General features: G+C 62.9%; 1 protein-coding gene and 1 long non-coding RNA gene across 4 annotated transcripts; one reads left to right on the top strand and one right to left on the bottom strand.

Moving 5' to 3' along the window:
* The first annotated feature begins 1,870 nt into the window (after positions 1-1,870).
* SRF (serum response factor) lies at positions 1,871-13,752 on the top strand. Of its 3 annotated transcripts, none has more exons than XM_080584630.1 (8): positions 1,871-2,469; positions 3,421-3,687; positions 7,074-7,335; positions 7,666-7,845; positions 9,255-9,374; positions 10,049-10,240; positions 10,663-10,739; positions 12,544-13,752. In XM_080584630.1, exons 1-8 carry the CDS (start codon positions 1,966-1,968, stop codon positions 12,547-12,549), a joined length of 1,608 nt encoding a protein of 535 aa, XP_080440756.1. In that variant the 5' UTR covers positions 1,871-1,965; the 3' UTR covers positions 12,550-13,752. The 3 variants fall into 3 exon arrangements, with proteins under 3 accessions (XP_080440756.1, XP_080440755.1, XP_080440757.1); XM_080584629.1 differs by having other exon boundaries at positions 11,029-13,752; XM_080584631.1 differs by lacking the exon at positions 7,666-7,845 and having other exon boundaries at positions 1,873-2,469; positions 11,029-13,752.
* Positions 11,961-16,553, bottom strand: LOC308191797. The gene is made up of 2 exons (XR_013948282.1): positions 14,867-16,553; positions 11,961-14,262 (listed from the first exon to the last, which is right to left on the bottom strand). It is a non-coding gene; the product is annotated as an uncharacterized lncRNA (long non-coding RNA).
* Positions 16,554-16,601: the final 48 nt, after the last annotated feature.

The following is a 16,601-nucleotide window of genomic DNA, read 5'->3' as shown; positions in this document are numbered from 1 at the left end:
GAAAAGCCTTGGGGAGGGAAGACGACCTGTGATATCCATGGCTGGAGAGCAGCATGGCTGCACCAGCACAAGGGCCCGATCAGGAGACCACCATCTGGGGTCAAAAAACGGGCGTTTATGGAACAGTACGAGGTGATAGCAAGCGGGTATGAGTTGTCCCAGCTGCTGACGACCCAGGACAGGAGATATATAAATATATATATAAAATATAAGGATCTCCAAGCCAGGTGTTTCCAGTAGCCCCTGACAGTTGCTTCGGCCCCGCGGTTTCCCAGCCCCCCTTACCCCGGCGTGCTTTGAGGACCACAGGACACCAGCTGGGCGCAGAGCAGCACGCAGGAGCACTTCCCTTGTGGCTTGACCCGCTTTCATCTCCTGCCCTGCAGGGAAGTAATGGGAGCAAATTGGTGTAAGCAGCCTCAGCTGGGTGCCCCCGCCCAGGGAGGTGGCCCGGGAGCTGCATTTAAGCTCAAGCCAGGGCTCTAAGGGATGTTTTGGGCTACCTCCTGTTTGGTGCTCCCACCTCCTAGGCGCGCGCCGCAGCTTTGTTATCATCCCGTCCTGCTCTTTGGTCCCGTTTCTTGGCTGGTGAGCGGGTTCTTGACGGATTCTGGACCTGGCTCATCCTGGGGTCACCTGCACCAGGTGTGGCCGGTGCTCGGCCCCCCCGGGGAGGGTGGCCAGGGGCATGTGATGGGAGGCATGTGAGTGCCAGCGCCCCGCCGGGAGCTATAAATGGCATGTGTGCTCACTGGAGGAGCACGGCGCTGGGGGGGACGCGAGGGGGGTGTTTGTTTCTGCTCCAGGAGGCCGGCCCTGCGGAGGGGCAGGCGGCTGCGAGGGCTGGTGGCGAGCGCGTGTCCCCCCAGCGATGAGGCCCATGGGGCGCTCAGGAGGCAGGAATGGCGCTGGTGGAGGTGGGCTCGGACGGGGTGCGTGGAGGGAAGAGGGCTCCCCGAGGGCTGTGGTGGCTCTCTCCTGGCAGGGCCACGTGCCTCCGCTCATCCTTCCCGCGTGGGCTCTGCCTCCCGTGGAGGCCCTGCTTCCCTCCTGGGGGGGACCCTACCGCCCCGAGGCCGGCCCCGTACGTCTCCTTGACCGCCCGCGGAGGCTGTCCCGCCTGGAGGCTGCCAGGCCTCCACTCTGTCCTCTGGGGGACGTGAAGGTAGCGGTGGCCTCCTACCACACACGGAGACCCACGGCGGGGGCAACGCGTGTCCTGCTCACGCGGCCTCCCCAGCCTCCCTGGGCCTCCACCGCTCCTTCTGGCCCTGAGCGGAGGCCGGGAGACTGGCGAGGCTCACACCCAGCCCCTACAGCGGAGGATGGGAGGCTGGGGCAGCTCATGCCCGGCCTCTACAGCTGCTGGGGGGGGGTCTGGGTATGCTCTTGGGGGGCAGGCGGAGGCCGGGAGGGAGGCCGGGAGAGCACGGGGGCTGTCCTGGAGGCCGTCCTCCGGTAGGGTTGAGGCTGGGGTGGGCAGCTTGATGGATACGAGGGCAGGGAAGGCGGATGGAGGCCTGGAAGGGCCCTGGGGTGGGGGTGGTGGGGGGGTGTCCTTGGGGGGTCCTTTCCCCACGGCCTCCCCGGGCCTCGCCGCCTCCCGTCCGTCCGCGCCGCCCCGTCCACGCCGCGCGGCGCGGCCCCTTTAAGCAGCGCCCCGCGCCTTCCCCACCCGGCGGGTGACGCCGGCGCGCTATGCAAATAGCCCCCCCCCCCTCCTCTTCGCCCAATCGGCCGGCGGCTCCGCGCCCCCGCCGCCCAATGAGACGGCGGCCGGCGGCGGGGCGCCCGCTCTCCCCATATAAGGAGCGGCGTGCCCATATAAGGCAAGGTTGCCGCGCTTTATATGGGGGCGGCGCGGCGGGGCGGGGGCGGCGGCGGAGGAGCGGGTGGCGGCGGCGGGGCCATGGCGGGGCCGGCCTGAGCCCAGCCCAGCCGGCCCGACCCGCGCTGGCCGCCGCCATGTTACCGAGCCAGGCCGCGGCCGGCAACGGGGCCGCCGCTGCCGCCGCTGCCCTGGCCCGCGGCTCGGCGCTGGGCCGCTCGGCGGTGCCCCGCGGGGCGAACGGCGGCGGCGGCGGCACCGGGGGAGGAGCGGCGGGGCCGCCGGGCGGGCGGCTGGAGCGGGAGGCGCTGTACAGCGGCAGCGAGGGCGACTCGGAGTCGGCGGAGGACGAGGAGCTGGGCGGCGGGGAGCGGCGCGGCATCAAGCGGGGCCTGGCGGAGGCGGCGGCGGCGGCGGCGGGGCCCGCGGTGGGCCCGGGAGCGGCGGCGGGCTCCGGGTACGGAGCGGGAGGAGGAGGCGGCGGCGGAGGAGGAGGAGGAGGAGGGGGCGGCGGGGCCGTGAGCGGAGCCAAGCCCGGCAAGAAGACGCGGGGCCGGGTGAAGATCAAGATGGAGTTCATCGACAACAAGCTGCGGCGCTACACCACCTTCAGCAAGAGGAAGACCGGCATCATGAAGAAGGTGGAGGCCGGCGGGGCACCGGGAGCGGAGGCGGGGGGGGAGGCCGGAAACAACGGCGGCGGGTTCCCCCCGCCCCGGGGCCGGATGCGCCCGGCCTTGGGGAAGAAGCGGGGGGAGGGAGCCCCCGGTGCCCGCCAGCCGGAGGGAGATGGGCCGCCCCGGGTCGTGGCGGGGCGGCCTCCGGGGTGGGGTGGGGGGGTGGGGGGAGGCTTCGAGTGGCCTTGCTGCGGCCTCACGGGGTGCGGGGGTCTGCGGGGAGAACGGCCGGAGGCTGGCCTCGACCTCCCGGGGGGTCTCCTGCGAGCTTGGCTAGAGGCTGGCCTCTGCCCCCCTAGGGGTCTTCCGTGAACCTGGCCAGAGGCTGGCCTCCACCCTCTGGGGGTCTTATTTAAGACCAGCCAGAGGCTTGCCTCCACCTCCTGGGGGTCTTCTGTGAGCCCAGCTGGAGGCTGGCTTCTACCCCCTGGGGGTCTTTATGAGACCGGCCAGAGGCTGGCCTCAACCCCCTGGGGGTCTCCTGTGAGCCCAGCTGGAGGCTGGCTTCTACCCCCTGGGGGTCTTTATGAGACCGGCCAGAGGCTGGCCTCAACCCCCTGGGGGTCTCCTGTGAACCGGCCCGGAGGCTGACCTCTATCCTCTGGGGGTCTTCTATGAGACCGGCCAGAGGCTGGCCTCGACCCCCCCAGGGGTCTTCTATGAAATGGGCTGGAGGCTGGCCTCAACCCGCTGGGGGTCTTTATGAGACCAGCCGGAGGTTGGCCTCTACCCCCTAGAGGTCTCCTGCAAGTCTGGCCAGAGGCTGGCCTCAGCCCCGCTAGGGGGGCCCAAGTTGGGTGCAGAGGACGCAGGTCCTCCTGTTTTTTTTTTTTTTTTTTGGGGGGGGCGGGAGGCCGGCAGCGAGGTGGCCCTACATGCATGTGTGCCTGATTCCCTGTCCTCCCCCTCACGCAGGCCTACGAGCTGTCCACGCTGACGGGCACCCAGGTGCTGCTGCTGGTGGCCAGCGAGACGGGCCATGTGTACACCTTCGCCACGCGGAAGCTGCAGCCCATGATCACCAGCGAGACGGGCAAGGCGCTGATCCAGACGTGCCTCAACTCCCCCGACTCGCCCCCGCGCTCTGACCCCACCACCGACCAGCGCATGAGTGCCACGGGCTTCGAGGAGACCGACCTCACCTACCAGGTGTCCGAGTCGGACAGCAGCGGGGAGACCAAGGTAACGGCCCTGCGCCCGCCTGGGGACACGTCCCCTCTTGCTGCCCCTCCAGCAGCCCTCGGGGCTGCCTCCTCCTCGGGCCCGGCAGAGGCAGGCAGGCTGGCGGCAGGTGTCCTGGCCCCGGCCACGAGGCTCCCCACCGGCCCGGCTCGCCCCCCGGGCAGCTCTCGGCGCTGTTATCTCTCCCCGGGCGTCTCCATGCGCTTGCACTCATTGATAAAAATTTGATTCTGCCTCCATGGCCTTATAAGGCCTGGTTTCCCTCGCCAGAGTCCCTGGCAGGGCCCCTCACATTCCTTATAAGCTGCAGCTGTCTCTTGCTTTGGTGCTGTTTTGGAAGGGGGCAGGGAGGACATGGGGAATGGAAACATTTGGCTGGACCGACCGCTTCTGCTCCCTGCCCGGCGGCCCTGCAGGCGCCGGCCCCTGCCTGCCTCTGCTGGTCGTGGCCCCCGGCCCGGGGTGTCGCAGAGGGCACGGCGTCAGGCGGGTCCTGCTCGCAGGTCGCTGCCCCAGCACAGGGAAAAAGGTCCGTGGGATGGGGTGTCCCCTGCGTCCCCAGCTCCTTGGGGCTCTGGGTGTGAAAAGCTGGCCCCGTGTCCGTGGCGCTTGGATGCGCAGGTGGCTGGGGAGGGATGGGACGTGGAGCTGGGGGCTTTGCTGTGACTCCTGGGTCCGTGCGGGGTCTTGCGGGGTGCTGTGAGTTCCTGCAGCTCTGCTGGTGGGATGCGTAGCGGGCTTGTTGCGCCAGCACCCTGCCCCACGAACAAAGCCCCGCACCAGCAGCCTTCTCGCTGTCTGGATGCCCCTAAACACAAAGCAGAGAGACCCCAGAGAGGGCGCTTGGGACCCCTGTGCTGTTGGTGAGCCCCCAGAAGCAGGGTGCAGACGTGCCCAGCGCGCTGCTGGGTGCCACGGGGATGCTCGGGGTCATGGTGCTGCCACGTGCCCGCTTGCTGCGCGCCCTCTTCCCCGCGGTGAGCGCTGCTGCTGCTCCAGGCAGAGGGGCCTTGCTGCTGAGCCCCGCAGATATCAGGGAGGGGGATCGATACCTGCAGGCGGAGACCCCGGTTACCCCAGGTTGGCGTGACTTCCCTGGGTGCCCCTGACCCCCCCCGTGAGCTCTGCCAGTGGGCGAGGGAGGCCACCGGCGCTCCCTCCCTCGTGCAGCCTCTGTTGGGAAGGACTCGGGGCTTCTCCTTGGGGGGGAGAAGGCAAACAAATCCCGCGGGCATCTCGTGCCGAGGCGCGCTGTGCGTGCACGGAGCAGTTCGGAGGGGCAGGAAGGGCTGTGCGTGCCACCCGACCCGTGCCTGGCACGGGGCTCGTCCACGCAACATCCATTGAGATTTCCGCTGGAAACGGCGCCGGGTGGCCCCAGAGGAAGCGCGCTCTCGCCGTGTGGTTGCTCTGTAGAGGTCTCCTGCCTGCTTTCTGGTGCAAGCCCCGCTCAGCGCCCTGCGAGCTCCGTCCCAGCGCTCTCAAGAGGTGGTGCTTTGCGTGGGCTGTCTCGTGGCCACAGCCAGCGTTTGGTGCAGGGCTTGGAGGAGCCCTGCGTCTTCTGCTGGGTGTCCCGGGTGCGACCTCTGTGCGGACAAGAGCTGCTGGTAGTGGGCTGCAGCAGCAGAGCGGGGAGCGATGCAGCCCACTGGTGTTCCTTCATGCTGCAGCCAGCAGCAGCTCTGCGAGGTTCCCCCGCTGCGACAAGCCCAGCGGGGACAGGGGGATGCTCTGCTCCTGGCACTGCAGCCACGGCCTCACAGCTGCTGGCCTCTGGCATCCGTTGGGGTGAGAGCAGAGGGGTGGCACTTACGGGGCGATCCGTTTCGGAGTGGGGGGGGAAAAGTGGGGCTTCCTGCCCCAGCTGGAGCGGGGAGCGGGTGCTGGAGACCAGCACGGCATCTCCTGCATGCTGCCAAGGCCAGCTGTCCTTTGGTGTCCCCGTAACGATGCTGGTGGTGGGTCTGGGCCGTGCTGGTCAGCAGCGCCCCATGCACTGGGTTGCCTCGAGAGAGAGGAGGTTCCTTGCACCCTGCTGTGGTCCAGGCTGGGCACCAGGCGGCCTGGGCAATGCCCTGTGTCTCACTCACTTGTGGCACGTGCATCAAGCGTGCCCAGCGGCGTGGGGCTGTGCAGACGCCTCTGTCTCACTGTGCTGCGTGTTGGCTCCTCAGGCATTGCTCTGCAAAGCGGAGCTCGGGGTGGGAATGGACGTGCAGCTGGGCCAGCACGGGGAGGACCTGCAGGGCTGCCCCTGGGCTCGTCCATAGTCCCTTGGGTGACCTGTGCTGAGGGTGGCCCGGGGCTTGGCTGCTGCTGAAGGCTGGCCCCATGCACGCAGGCTGGGCTTTGCAGGGTGCTGGGGTGAGCTGAGGTGCCCAGGGGCTTGTGAGCGTCCCAGATGGGCAGGGAGAAGGCAGTGGGCGTCCCAGTCCCAAGGTCTGCCCCAGCTCCCTCAATTCCTCCAGCCCAAGAGCGATGTAGCAGAGATCGGAGGGACCTGCAGCAGGGCAGAGATGGGGTGTGCGTGGTCAGAGCATGCTGGCCTGGCTCCTTCGCTCTTCTCATCGTCCTGAGGTTTGCCCTCGTGCTTTCAAAGCAGTCCCAGGGACCCCACTGTGCATCTCCTGGGATGCCTCTCCCAGTCCCCAGGGGGATGCGAAGGGCTGGGCTGCCTGCGGGCTGTATCCTGGGGGCTGTGCACCCGTGGGGACGGGGGGACCCTGCTTTTCCAGCTGGAGACGGGACCCTTCCTTGCGTGGCCCGGTGGGCTGCGGGGAGCTCTGCCCCCTCGCCCACATGGGGAGGGTGCCCGCAGCTCCCACGGCCCCGTGCGGCGCGGCAGGAGTTTGTGGTTGAGCTCATGGAAAGTGGCTGTGCCGGGCGCCGCGCCGTTATCACGTGCCTCTGCTAATTTGGACGTGGGGGGGGGGGACGGGGGACCGCGGTGCCAAGGCGGAGGGGCTTTGCTCTCCTCCCTCCCCGGGCCCTGGGGCAGGGCTGAGTGCCCGGGATTGGCTCCCCCCTTGTCTAAAATGGGCTGCCTTCCCTTTTTTAGCTGTTCGTGGAGCTGTGAATTCCTGGCTGCTGGCAGCCTGACAAGCTGGGAACAAGGCGCAGCACGTGGGAGAGCTGGGCCCACCGTGCAGCGGGAGGGCTGGGAGCGTGGCCGCCTTAACCCTTCCCGGGCGTGCCGCCAGCTCCCAGGTGGCACGGCCCTCCGGCGGGGTCCCCGAGGGGGTCTGCGGGGAGGAGGCACGCCGGGCGAGGTGTGACCGCCCCGGGGCAGCGGGGACCCCCCTCGCGAGGTCGCCGGCAGATCCAAGATCCTGCTTCGCGGCTGCCGAGGCCGGGGCGCTGACCCGTCTCCACCTCTCCTTCCGCAGGACGCGCTGAAGCCGGTTTTCACCGTCACCAACCTGCCGGGGACGACGTCCACCATCCAGACGGCCCCCACCACCTCGACCTCCATGCAGGCCAGCAGCAGCCCCTCGTTCCCCATCACGAATTACCTGGCGCCAGTGTCTGCCAGCATCAGCCCCAGTGCCGTCACCAGTGCCAACGGGACCGTGCTGAAGACTACTGGAGCCAGTGCTGTGACGTCCGGGGGCCTCATGCAGATACCCACCGGCTTCACCCTCATGTCAGGTCAGTGGCGTTCAGGGCTGAGGACCGCGTCTGTCTGTCTGTCCATCCGTCCGTCTCCGTGCTTGGAGCGTGTCGCCGCCCTCGCCGGAGGGCAGGAGACCTAGAGGCAGGTGGAGGCAGCGGCTGCTGCTGTAGGGTGACCCCAGCTGGGATGCTTTGCTCGAGAAGGGTCTCGTGGTGACCGTTCCCTTAGGGCGCTGCTAGCTGGCCCTGCTGCTGGGAAGGGTGGCAGGGAGCCGAGCGGGGGCCCCCGGGGCAGCACCGAGGAGCCCGGAGGGAGTGAAAAGAGCTGGTGGTGACGGAGCCTTTCTTTCTCCCTCCTTTTGGCAGGTGCTTCCCTTTCTCCGGGGACCCCTACCATTCCTCTCACTCAGTTACAGCCGCACTCCCTGGCTCTTCCCAGCCAGCAGGGCCAGGTGGTCACGGGTACGGCTGGACAGCTGCAGCAGGCACAGCAGACAGTCTTCCGCTTCCCTGCCAGAGCTGGAGGGCAGATCGTGTCGCTGACAGGTCAGCACTCGCTTCTCCTCCGCTTGCTTCAGGTTGGGGGGGATGGAGGCTCCTGCAGGGGGTCCCGGTCCTGCTTAGAGAGCTGACCCCAGCTGAGGTGGGCGCGCGGAGGAGGCTGAGCGCAGGGCGATCCCGGCTGCGGCTCCGGGGACGGAGGGGAGGACAGGGCAGAGTGCTCGGCACGGGCAGGTGGAGAGCAGGGGAGGCAGCAGGTTGTCTGCCCCCTGCCCTGGAGTTTGTCCTGGGGCCAGGAGATGGGGTCCCTGGTGCAGCTGTGCTGGGAGGAGTGATGGAAGGAGACCGTGGGGGCTCAGGTGCGCGGTGGATGTGGTTTCGAGTGCTGGTTCCAGCTCTGAGCAGCTGCCCCTGCTTTCGTGCCTGGGTCTGCAGTCGGTCACCGAACCGCAGCGCAGAGGTGATGAAAGAGTCAGCGTGGAGGAGGTGGAGGTGTTGCTGTGCTGTCTGGTAGGCATCATCCTCGGCAGGAACTCCTCATGTTCCTGGGTGTTGTGCTAGGGCTGGGCATGCCCCTGGCAGGGGGTTCAGAGCAGCCATCACCTGGGGATGAGAGAGTATTTCTTGTGTCCTGCCTGGCTGTGTCCAAGTCGGTAAGCCTGACGGCCTGCGTGCTTTCTTGGACTTCTTATGGGTCTCTTGGTCCCGTGCGAGGAGCCTGGGTTTCCCTTGTGTTCTGGAGGAGCTGAGAGGACGACGGACGTGTGTCTCCGGTGTGGTGTGCGGGGAGATGCCCAGCCCAGGCCAGGTGGCCTGTGGTTCCTGCTCTGGCGTCCTTTGCTCTTTCCTCTGGAGATAAGACCTGAGCCTGAGGGGAGCTTTCTGTGCCGAGCTCTGTGTTGGCACAGCCTCGCTGAGGAGCTGTGCAGCGAGTGCACCGGGCCCCTGCGGCTCTGGGGTACACAGGTTGTGGTCCTGGTGGCTGTGGTTGTTCCTGCACAGGGCACCGTGGTGTCCTTGAGGTTGCTGGAGCTGGGTGAGGTGGCCGTGCCCTGAGTGCCTGCTGGAGAATGGTGCTGGGCTCCAGAGGGTGAAGGCCTGAGCGTTTTGGGCTCTCGCTGTTCTGCTCGGTGCTGCGAGCCCGTCTTCGCGGGGCTGGCTGAGTGTGGGCAGTGCTGGGGCCCTCTCCTCCCAGCATCTTCTGCGCTGTGTCCTGGTGGAGCCAGGAATGGAAATGAGGGCCTCAGGCATCCCTGAACTGGGCCTGGACGCTGGACAAAAGCTGCTCTGGCATTTCCTTTCCTCTCCAGAGCCCTGCAGGCCAGCTAATGCCTCCTTGGCCCCTGTGCGCCAGGGAGGAGCCCTCCCCAACGCGGTGCTGAGCCACGCTGAGGAGCCCTGTGTGGCCAGAGGGGGACAAATGCTCGGGCTGAAGGGCTCCCTTCTCTCCCCAGGTGGTACCATGGCTCAGCAGGTCCCTGTCCAAGCAATCCAGGTGCACCAGGCACCGCAGCAAACGTCTCCCTCCAGTGACAGCAGCACTGACCTTACCCAGACCTCTTCCAGCGGAACAGGTAATTGGGACCTTAGGCTAACCACACTCTCTCTCCTTAACCACTGCTGATAGCAGCCCACACCAACAGAGCTGCTTCCTGCCCGGGATCACTCAGTTCAACTCTACCCCACGCTTTCTGACAGTTTCCCAGGCGGATTTTTCCCCTGTTGCCAGCCCCAGTGCCATGCTACCTCTGGGTAGGTGCTGCTGCGCACAGCGCACCTCAGAGGGGATTTCAGAGCCTCTCCACATACGTTACCTGCTCTTTCCTGTACCAAGGAGCTGAGAACAAGTTCCCAGGCTCTTCCCAGTTCTCAGGGGATTTCTTGCTGAGCCAGCATTGCGCCCTGCAGAAGGCATTGGCTCATTTGTATTTGTCACTTTTTTATGTATGTGCAGAGGACACCTTTGTTGTCCAAAAATGAGAAACAAACTGATTTTGGGTGCCTGGATGCAGGCTGAACCCGGTTCAACAGCTTGCTCAGCTTCACCACGACACCTGCATCACGGGTCGGATTCAGTCCTGGGATATTTGGCCCCCAGGCTTCTGCCCTCTCACCCTCCCTGACATAAGCTACCCAGTTCCCCGGGGTTTCTCCTGAAGAGCTTGAGGGGAACAGGATGGGGATTCCCACGAGCCCGGGCGGTGCTGAGCAGTCACTCACACTCACCTCTCTCGTGTCCCGGTGCCAGTGACCCTCCCAGCGACCATCATGACATCGTCTGTGCCAACCACGGTGGGCGGCCACATGATGTACCCCAGTCCGCACGCGGTGATGTACGCGCCCACCTCCGGCCTGGCGGATGGCGGGCTCGCAGTCCTCAACGCTTTCTCGCAGGCGCCCTCAGCGATGCAGGTGTCCCACAGCCAGGTCCAGGATCAGGGTAAGGCAGCTCTCTGCGTCGGTGCTACCCTCTCTTGCATGTGTTTTTGCTGTCTGTTTGTTCCCGAGGGTTCTCTTCTGGGCAGTCCTAGTGCCTGTAGAAAGCCCTGGCAAGGATGATGCTCAGTGTATTCTTTTTTTTGATCCGTATCTATTCCTCTGTGCACAGGATTCCTTGAACAATTTGCTAGGGGAAAGGGTGAGGGTTGCTGGTGTGGGGAGCGTGGAAGTGTTTTCCAACCTTAATAATCCTATAAATGGGGCAGACAACAGGGGGAGCTAGGAGACGGGAGAGGATGCCCAGGTGCAGGAGGGGACAAAGCAGTGCGAAGCCACGCATGCAGGCTTGGGTTGGGGGTTTGTGCCCAACGCCCAGCGTTTGGAAAACGGCGTCATTTGTGTCATTCCCTCTGTCTGTGGCAGGTGGTGTCCCCCAGGTGTTCCTGACAGCCCCATCAGGCACCGTTCAGATCCCAGTCTCGGCTGTCCAGCTTCACCAGGTAGGTGCAGAGTGGTGCTTGGGGCTGTGGCGGGGGGGATGTCCTCGCTTCTCCTGTGGGGCAGCGCTGCCCCCAGTGTCGGTCCTCTGGGGACCTGGGCGCTTGGGTAGGGCAGGTCCTTGGGTCTCAGAGAGCTGGGGAAGCTGTCGGTGCCACCCACCCGTGGGTAGAGGAGGTCTTCGCTCTCCTTGGGCAGGTGCCTAGAAGGGACGCCGCCACCCTGGCTGCTGGCACGCCTGGTCTGAGGGCATGCTGTCCCCCAGTGCTTGCTCCTCCCTTTTCTCTCTAGATGGCTGTCATCGGGCAGCAGAGCAGCAGTGGCAGCAGCCTGACGGAGCTGCAGGTGGTCAACTTGGACACCTCGCACAGCGCCAAGAGTGACTGAGAGGCCTCTGCTGCTGGCCTTGTGCCGTCCCTGGCTTGTCGTGCCGGTGCTGGGGCTGGCAGCCATTCGTTCTCGTACAGACTGCACCAGTTATTTATTGTTGCCTTTTCACGTTTCCTTCATCCACACATGCACACACACACGCACCCACCCACACACACACACACACAGGCATGCGCGTGGGGCTGCAGGACCCACCTGGGGAGGAGCTGTGCCGGGGCCACGCAGGGCTTGGGGGCGTCGGGGTGCTGCGATAGCTGTGCTTGTCTCTCGCCAGCCAAAGAAACTTGTCTCTCGAGGGGAGGGTGCGCTCCATGCTGTAAATAAATACTGGGGGGGGCCGATCCCAGCTGGAGGCCCTGGATCCTTCTAGGTGCTCCGGGTCGCCTTGGCTGTGGGTGTTCGCTCTGCGTGGGGCCCGGAGCTGCCCCCCGGGAGCCGGAGCGGAGCCGTGCCGGCCTCAGCAATGTGCCTTTGTGGGGGTGACGGGTCCTGGCCGCGGCAGCTCCCCGCCCCGGGCTCCGCAGGGGAGCGAGTGGCCAGCTTGGACGTGCATCTCTGGTTGGGCCGGGCACGTGGCCCCATCCTCCTTGTATGCACTACAGCAAGCCCTCTGCCCTCAGTGCCTCCTCATCGGGCTGCCCGGCGGCTCTGCAGCCTGCCCGGCTCTGCCCCCGGCAGCCGAAACGCTCGGCAGGTGCCCAGGAGCTCAACGATGCCCCGCAGAGCTCCCGGGGGGGCTCCGCGGCCAGCCCGGCCCCACGCTCCCGTCTCGGCCCTTGCACTGCTTGCGGACTCCATACGCCCGAGGGGGACGTGGCCGGATCTTTCCCACGTCCCTCTGCAGCTCCAGCCGCTGCTTTCTAAATTTCTGTGTCTGATGCAAGGCGGAGAAGCAACTCGAGTGTCAAAAGGGAAGAGCCCGCGGGGCGCTGAGCTGCTGGGCGGGCGGCAGGCTCTTCCCGGAGCACCAGGGTGACCTGCGGGGCCATCCGGGGCTGTGGAGGAGCCTCAGCAGGGCCGGGGAAAAAAGGGCTGGAGCATGCTTGGTCCTGCATGGGAGTTGCTGTGAATGGCTCTGCTACCTAGCCCTGTCCCTGGAGGGAGAGTGAACAAGTAAGAAGAAGCTGCTGAACCCTTAGGGGAAGGAGCAGCTACTGTAATTTTTTTTAAGTTAAAGACGAAGCCTTGGGGAAAAAAAAAGAAAAAAAAAAAAAAGAAAAAAAAAAGAAAATGACTTTATTTTTCTAAGTGTTAAACTCAGTATTTATGTAATTCTTTAAGGAATAAAAGTTTGGCTCCTGTACAGTTTTCATGGGGTTTGTACCAGGGGGATGGGAGAGGGGTGGGTGGGCATGGAGGCAGGAAGGGGGCCTTGCTTTTTGAGTTTGTATTGTAACCTTGGACATGTTCCCTCAGCATTAGCGTTTAAGCTGCGCTCTCTGCCCACCAGCACGTGCCAGGGACTGAGCTGACCCGAGCCAGACGATTGTTTCCTACTTCCCTGCACTGAGGACTCCGTACCCGTAACTTCGGGTTTAAGGGGCAGGAGGCAAGTGAAGCAGTGGCTGGCCTCTAGGAGGGGGCGCAGGGGCTTGCGGTGTGCCCGGCGGCCAGAGGTGGGCTGGGTTTTCTGGTGGCCGCTTCCACCTCTGGTCCTGGGCCGCTGGCTGTTCTGTGACCGCTGTCGGTGTGGAGCAGCAAAGGGACATCCCCGGTCCTCTCTGGGGGGTGAGTGACCAGCAGTGGCCGCTCTCCCTGCTCGTGGCGCAGGTGGCACCTCTTGAACTCCTAGCTGATGACCTGGGCTCTACTTTCCCTCCCTGCAGCCTCAGCTTGCGCTGCGCCTTAGTGCGCAGATGCGGACAGGTTCCTTCCACGTCCCCCTGTGCAGACAGCTCCCTGGGTAGCCAGCCCTGGTTCTGCCGTGCAGCCTGTGGCAGGCTCGTAGTGGCCCATCTGGTGACCGTGATGTTGCACGCTGCCTCCCCTTAGCATCCTCGCTCTGAGCCGCGTGTCCCCCGCAGCTCAGAGCGTGCGGGAGCGTTGCACCAGAAGCTCTACGAAAGCCGCTCGGTGCTGCTTCCGAAAGAGAAGGCCGAGTAGCTAGGAGTTCACCCAGGGAGACAAAGGTGGGCTTGGGGCTCGCGTTACCCTTGTCCCAAGCACATCGCCGGGGCCATGCTTCGCTCCGCTTTGCTTGTGCTGGCACTGTGGAGCAGGGCTGCGGGGCCGGGGTGGCAGGAGTGCCGTTGCGGGGCGTCTTGCTGCATCCCCTCCCTCGTTACCCAAAGGCAACTGCTGGTTAAACGCTAATGGTGTATTTTATTTAAGTGCAGACTTGTAAGAACACTTGTGTATCAGGGACGAAACGGCATTTATTGTGTGGTGACATTTTTAGTTCATTTTACTGGTTTGAGGGTTGCGTGTGTGCGCGTGTGTGTGTGTGCATGTGTGCGCGCGTGTGTGTGCATAAGTGTGTGTGGGATTTTTTTTTCCCCTCCAGTTTCCAGGGTTGTGTTTCTGGAAGGATGTGGAAGTAATCACAGTACTATGTACAGAGCTTTCTTTTGTATTAAAAAAAAAAAAAAGAAATTACTCTTTCAATAAATGTTATCATTTTGTGCACAGATCTGGGGTCTTGGCCATGCTTTGCAGGAGGGGTGTTCTTAGGGAAAACTCATCGTCAATGAATGGGGATCAGAGGCAGCTTCCTGCACCAATATGTGTACCCCGGAGGGTGGGGGATGTCTGGGCGTGATGTGGCAGAGAGAAGGAAACCTTCTGACGTCTCTCTCCATCGCCATCACCTCTTGTGAAATGAGGCCTGCCCAGCTTCCACCCTGAGGGTCCCAGAGCCGGGGGGTGGGCCAGAGTGGGTGGACAGCAGGGCCGCGAGGGCTGACCCTTTGGGCTGCTTGGGAAGGGGGTGGTGAGCAGGGCACGGTGTGGGGGCAGAGAAGTACCTGCTGCTGAGGGGCTGTTCGATGAAGCACTCACCTGATACGGGATGCCACAGATGCGAGGTGCTGGCCAAGGCCTTGTTGCTGTGGGGGACGTCGTGCAGCCGGTCTTGCAGTCCTGGAGCACCCAGATGGTGGTGGTTGGGGTGTGCAGCTCCATCCCCAGGCCTTGGGGCTAGGAGAAAGAAGAAACTGCTTTTAAATGAAGTAGTTGAAAGGCTGCAAGCAGAATAGCATCTCCTGACAGTGGCAGGCTTCTGGTCCCGTTCTTGACCAAAAATGAGGTGGTTTCCCTGACCCTCTTCCAGATCCATTACTTTCAGACTCCTGGTGGCTTTGGGGATGGAGCTTAGTCATTACAAGGCCCAGCACCAAGGCTGTTAAATTCCCTGCAGCAAACAGCTGTGAGGAGATACAGCAATACTCAAAGCCCAAACTGGACCATCCTTGCCCCCAGGCAGGTGCCAGTAGGTCTCTAGGAGCTAGGTCAGGGCACACAAGTTATCGTTAAGTGGATAAAGGTGGGACAGAAAGCAAAGAGAGAAGGGCTTGTTGCAATCATCAGTGCTGTTGGGTCAACAGCATCCCAGCTGACAACACAACCGCCAGCCCCTATATAGCAGGTACCATTTTTTTAGAATAATATTAGGAAAGTTTAGCACCGTAGTAGAGGGACCGCCCTGTGACTGTACTAGTGCTCACAGTGCAGTTTGGAGAAAACAGATCCCAGCAGAGCAGGACAGAAGGTAATAACGAAGGTGGTTAGGAGCAAAACACACCTGAAATGGCTCTTTTGCTACCGAGAGGAGAGGTGCTTCACTTGTACAGGTCACACCGCAGCCAGCCCGTTGTTGAGCACTCCTACACAGACTCCTGGCTTGGCACTATAAAACCCACGTCAGCACAAGCAACCCCATGCTACTTGGCCACAGGGGACTGTGCACGGTGCGTGAAATTCCTAAGGCGAAGCAAGATATCACAGACATCATCTCCATTTGAAGGATGAAAGCCTAAGCATGGTATCGAGACCGTCAGAGCAAAGACATGAACAGTGCATAAAAAGGTTTCGGCCTCACAAATCAGACACCTGTGCCCTGTCTGGCCACTGCCACTTGTCGCTGGTGACGGGTTTGGCCATGGGATGTCGCCAGCTGGGTGCCAGGTTGCGTTCCCCACAGCAGAGCGTTAGCACCACCTCATGCTTGCGACATTAAACGCGGCCCTGCTGCAGGTGCAGTACACGCATGAAATGACGGCTGCCGAGACTGGAGGAAAATAGCGACAGTCGTGCGCCTGCTGTCAGCTTTCCTGTCGTCGTGTGGCGGTTAGGAACTCAGTTTCCCCTTCATTAGCGCCAATATTCTGTGTTTCTCTCTACAGGAGACGAAGGGACTTGTAAAGGTAAAGCATGATCTAACTAAATACCAGTTTGATACCCTAAATTTTAACAACGCCTTGGGAGTTAATGGGGAACACAGAAAGATTTTGGGAGAACCCACGTGCTTCCGGAAAGAGAGGATAAACAGAGGTTACGTGTAATAATGGAGAAATCAAGAGGCAGGCAGGGAAAGGCAAATATTTACAGTTCTCCATTGGTGCCACAGCTTTAGGGGCTGGCCCCCACAGGCTGATGCAGCACCGCGCTGATTTCTCCAGCCCATTGCTAACTGCAGTTCTACGGCTGGTATTAATTGCTGGTTGTTGTGGTAATACACGGAAATTGCCTCATCAGTTTCATTAGTACCAAGGGTAGAAATGGTTGGCCAGGTACCTGTATTTGCTCCAGGATCAAATAAGAAAGCAAACTCTCATCCATTTAGCCTTTAATTTTAATGGTTATTTATAATTAAGACAAATGTTAACAGAGGAGGTAGATAGAAACCTGTACCTACCGCATTCAGGCCTTTGGGAATCCTGGGTCCCAGAGACCAGGAGGAAAGGCCGGAGCAAAGATGTACTCTTGGTGGAAGAGGACAGGGTCAGGGAATACTGAAGTAAACTGGAAGTAACGAAAAACTGAACGTTTTTGACTGAAAGTTAAGGAAGTCCACGGGCCCTGAAGGGATGCACCGTCTTTGACCATTCGTGGTGACTGTGAGAAGTGCCTGAAGACCGTCACTCCTGTCTTCAAGGAGGACGACCCGGGGAACTACAGGCCGGTTGGACTACAGGCCCAGTGTAGGGCCACCAAGTGATGAAGGGGCTGGGGCACCTCTTCCATGAGGGGAGTCTGAGCGAGCTGGGGCTGTTCAGCCTGGAGAAGAGGGGGCACGGGGGGGGGATTCATTAGTCTGTATAAATCCCTGAAGGCAGGGTGCAAAGAGGACAGAGCCAGGCACTTTTCAGCAGCGCTCAGTGCCAGGACAAGAGGCAGTGGGCACAAGCTGGAACACGGGAGGTCCCATCTAAACACCAGGAGCACTTCTGCGCTGTGCGGGCGTTGGAGCCCCGGCACAGGCCTCCCCCGGCCCCACCACCGCAGCGGGGACGGGGCAGACCCCGGGACGAGCCCCA

The sequence above is a fragment of the Anser brachyrhynchus genome (genome assembly GCF_964034855.1).
Source record: "Anser brachyrhynchus genome assembly, chromosome: 3".
Taxonomy (NCBI): domain Eukaryota; kingdom Metazoa; phylum Chordata; class Aves; order Anseriformes; family Anatidae; genus Anser; species Anser brachyrhynchus.
Note: the sequence above shows the minus strand (reverse complement) of the source record. Positions and strands in the feature narration are given on the sequence as shown.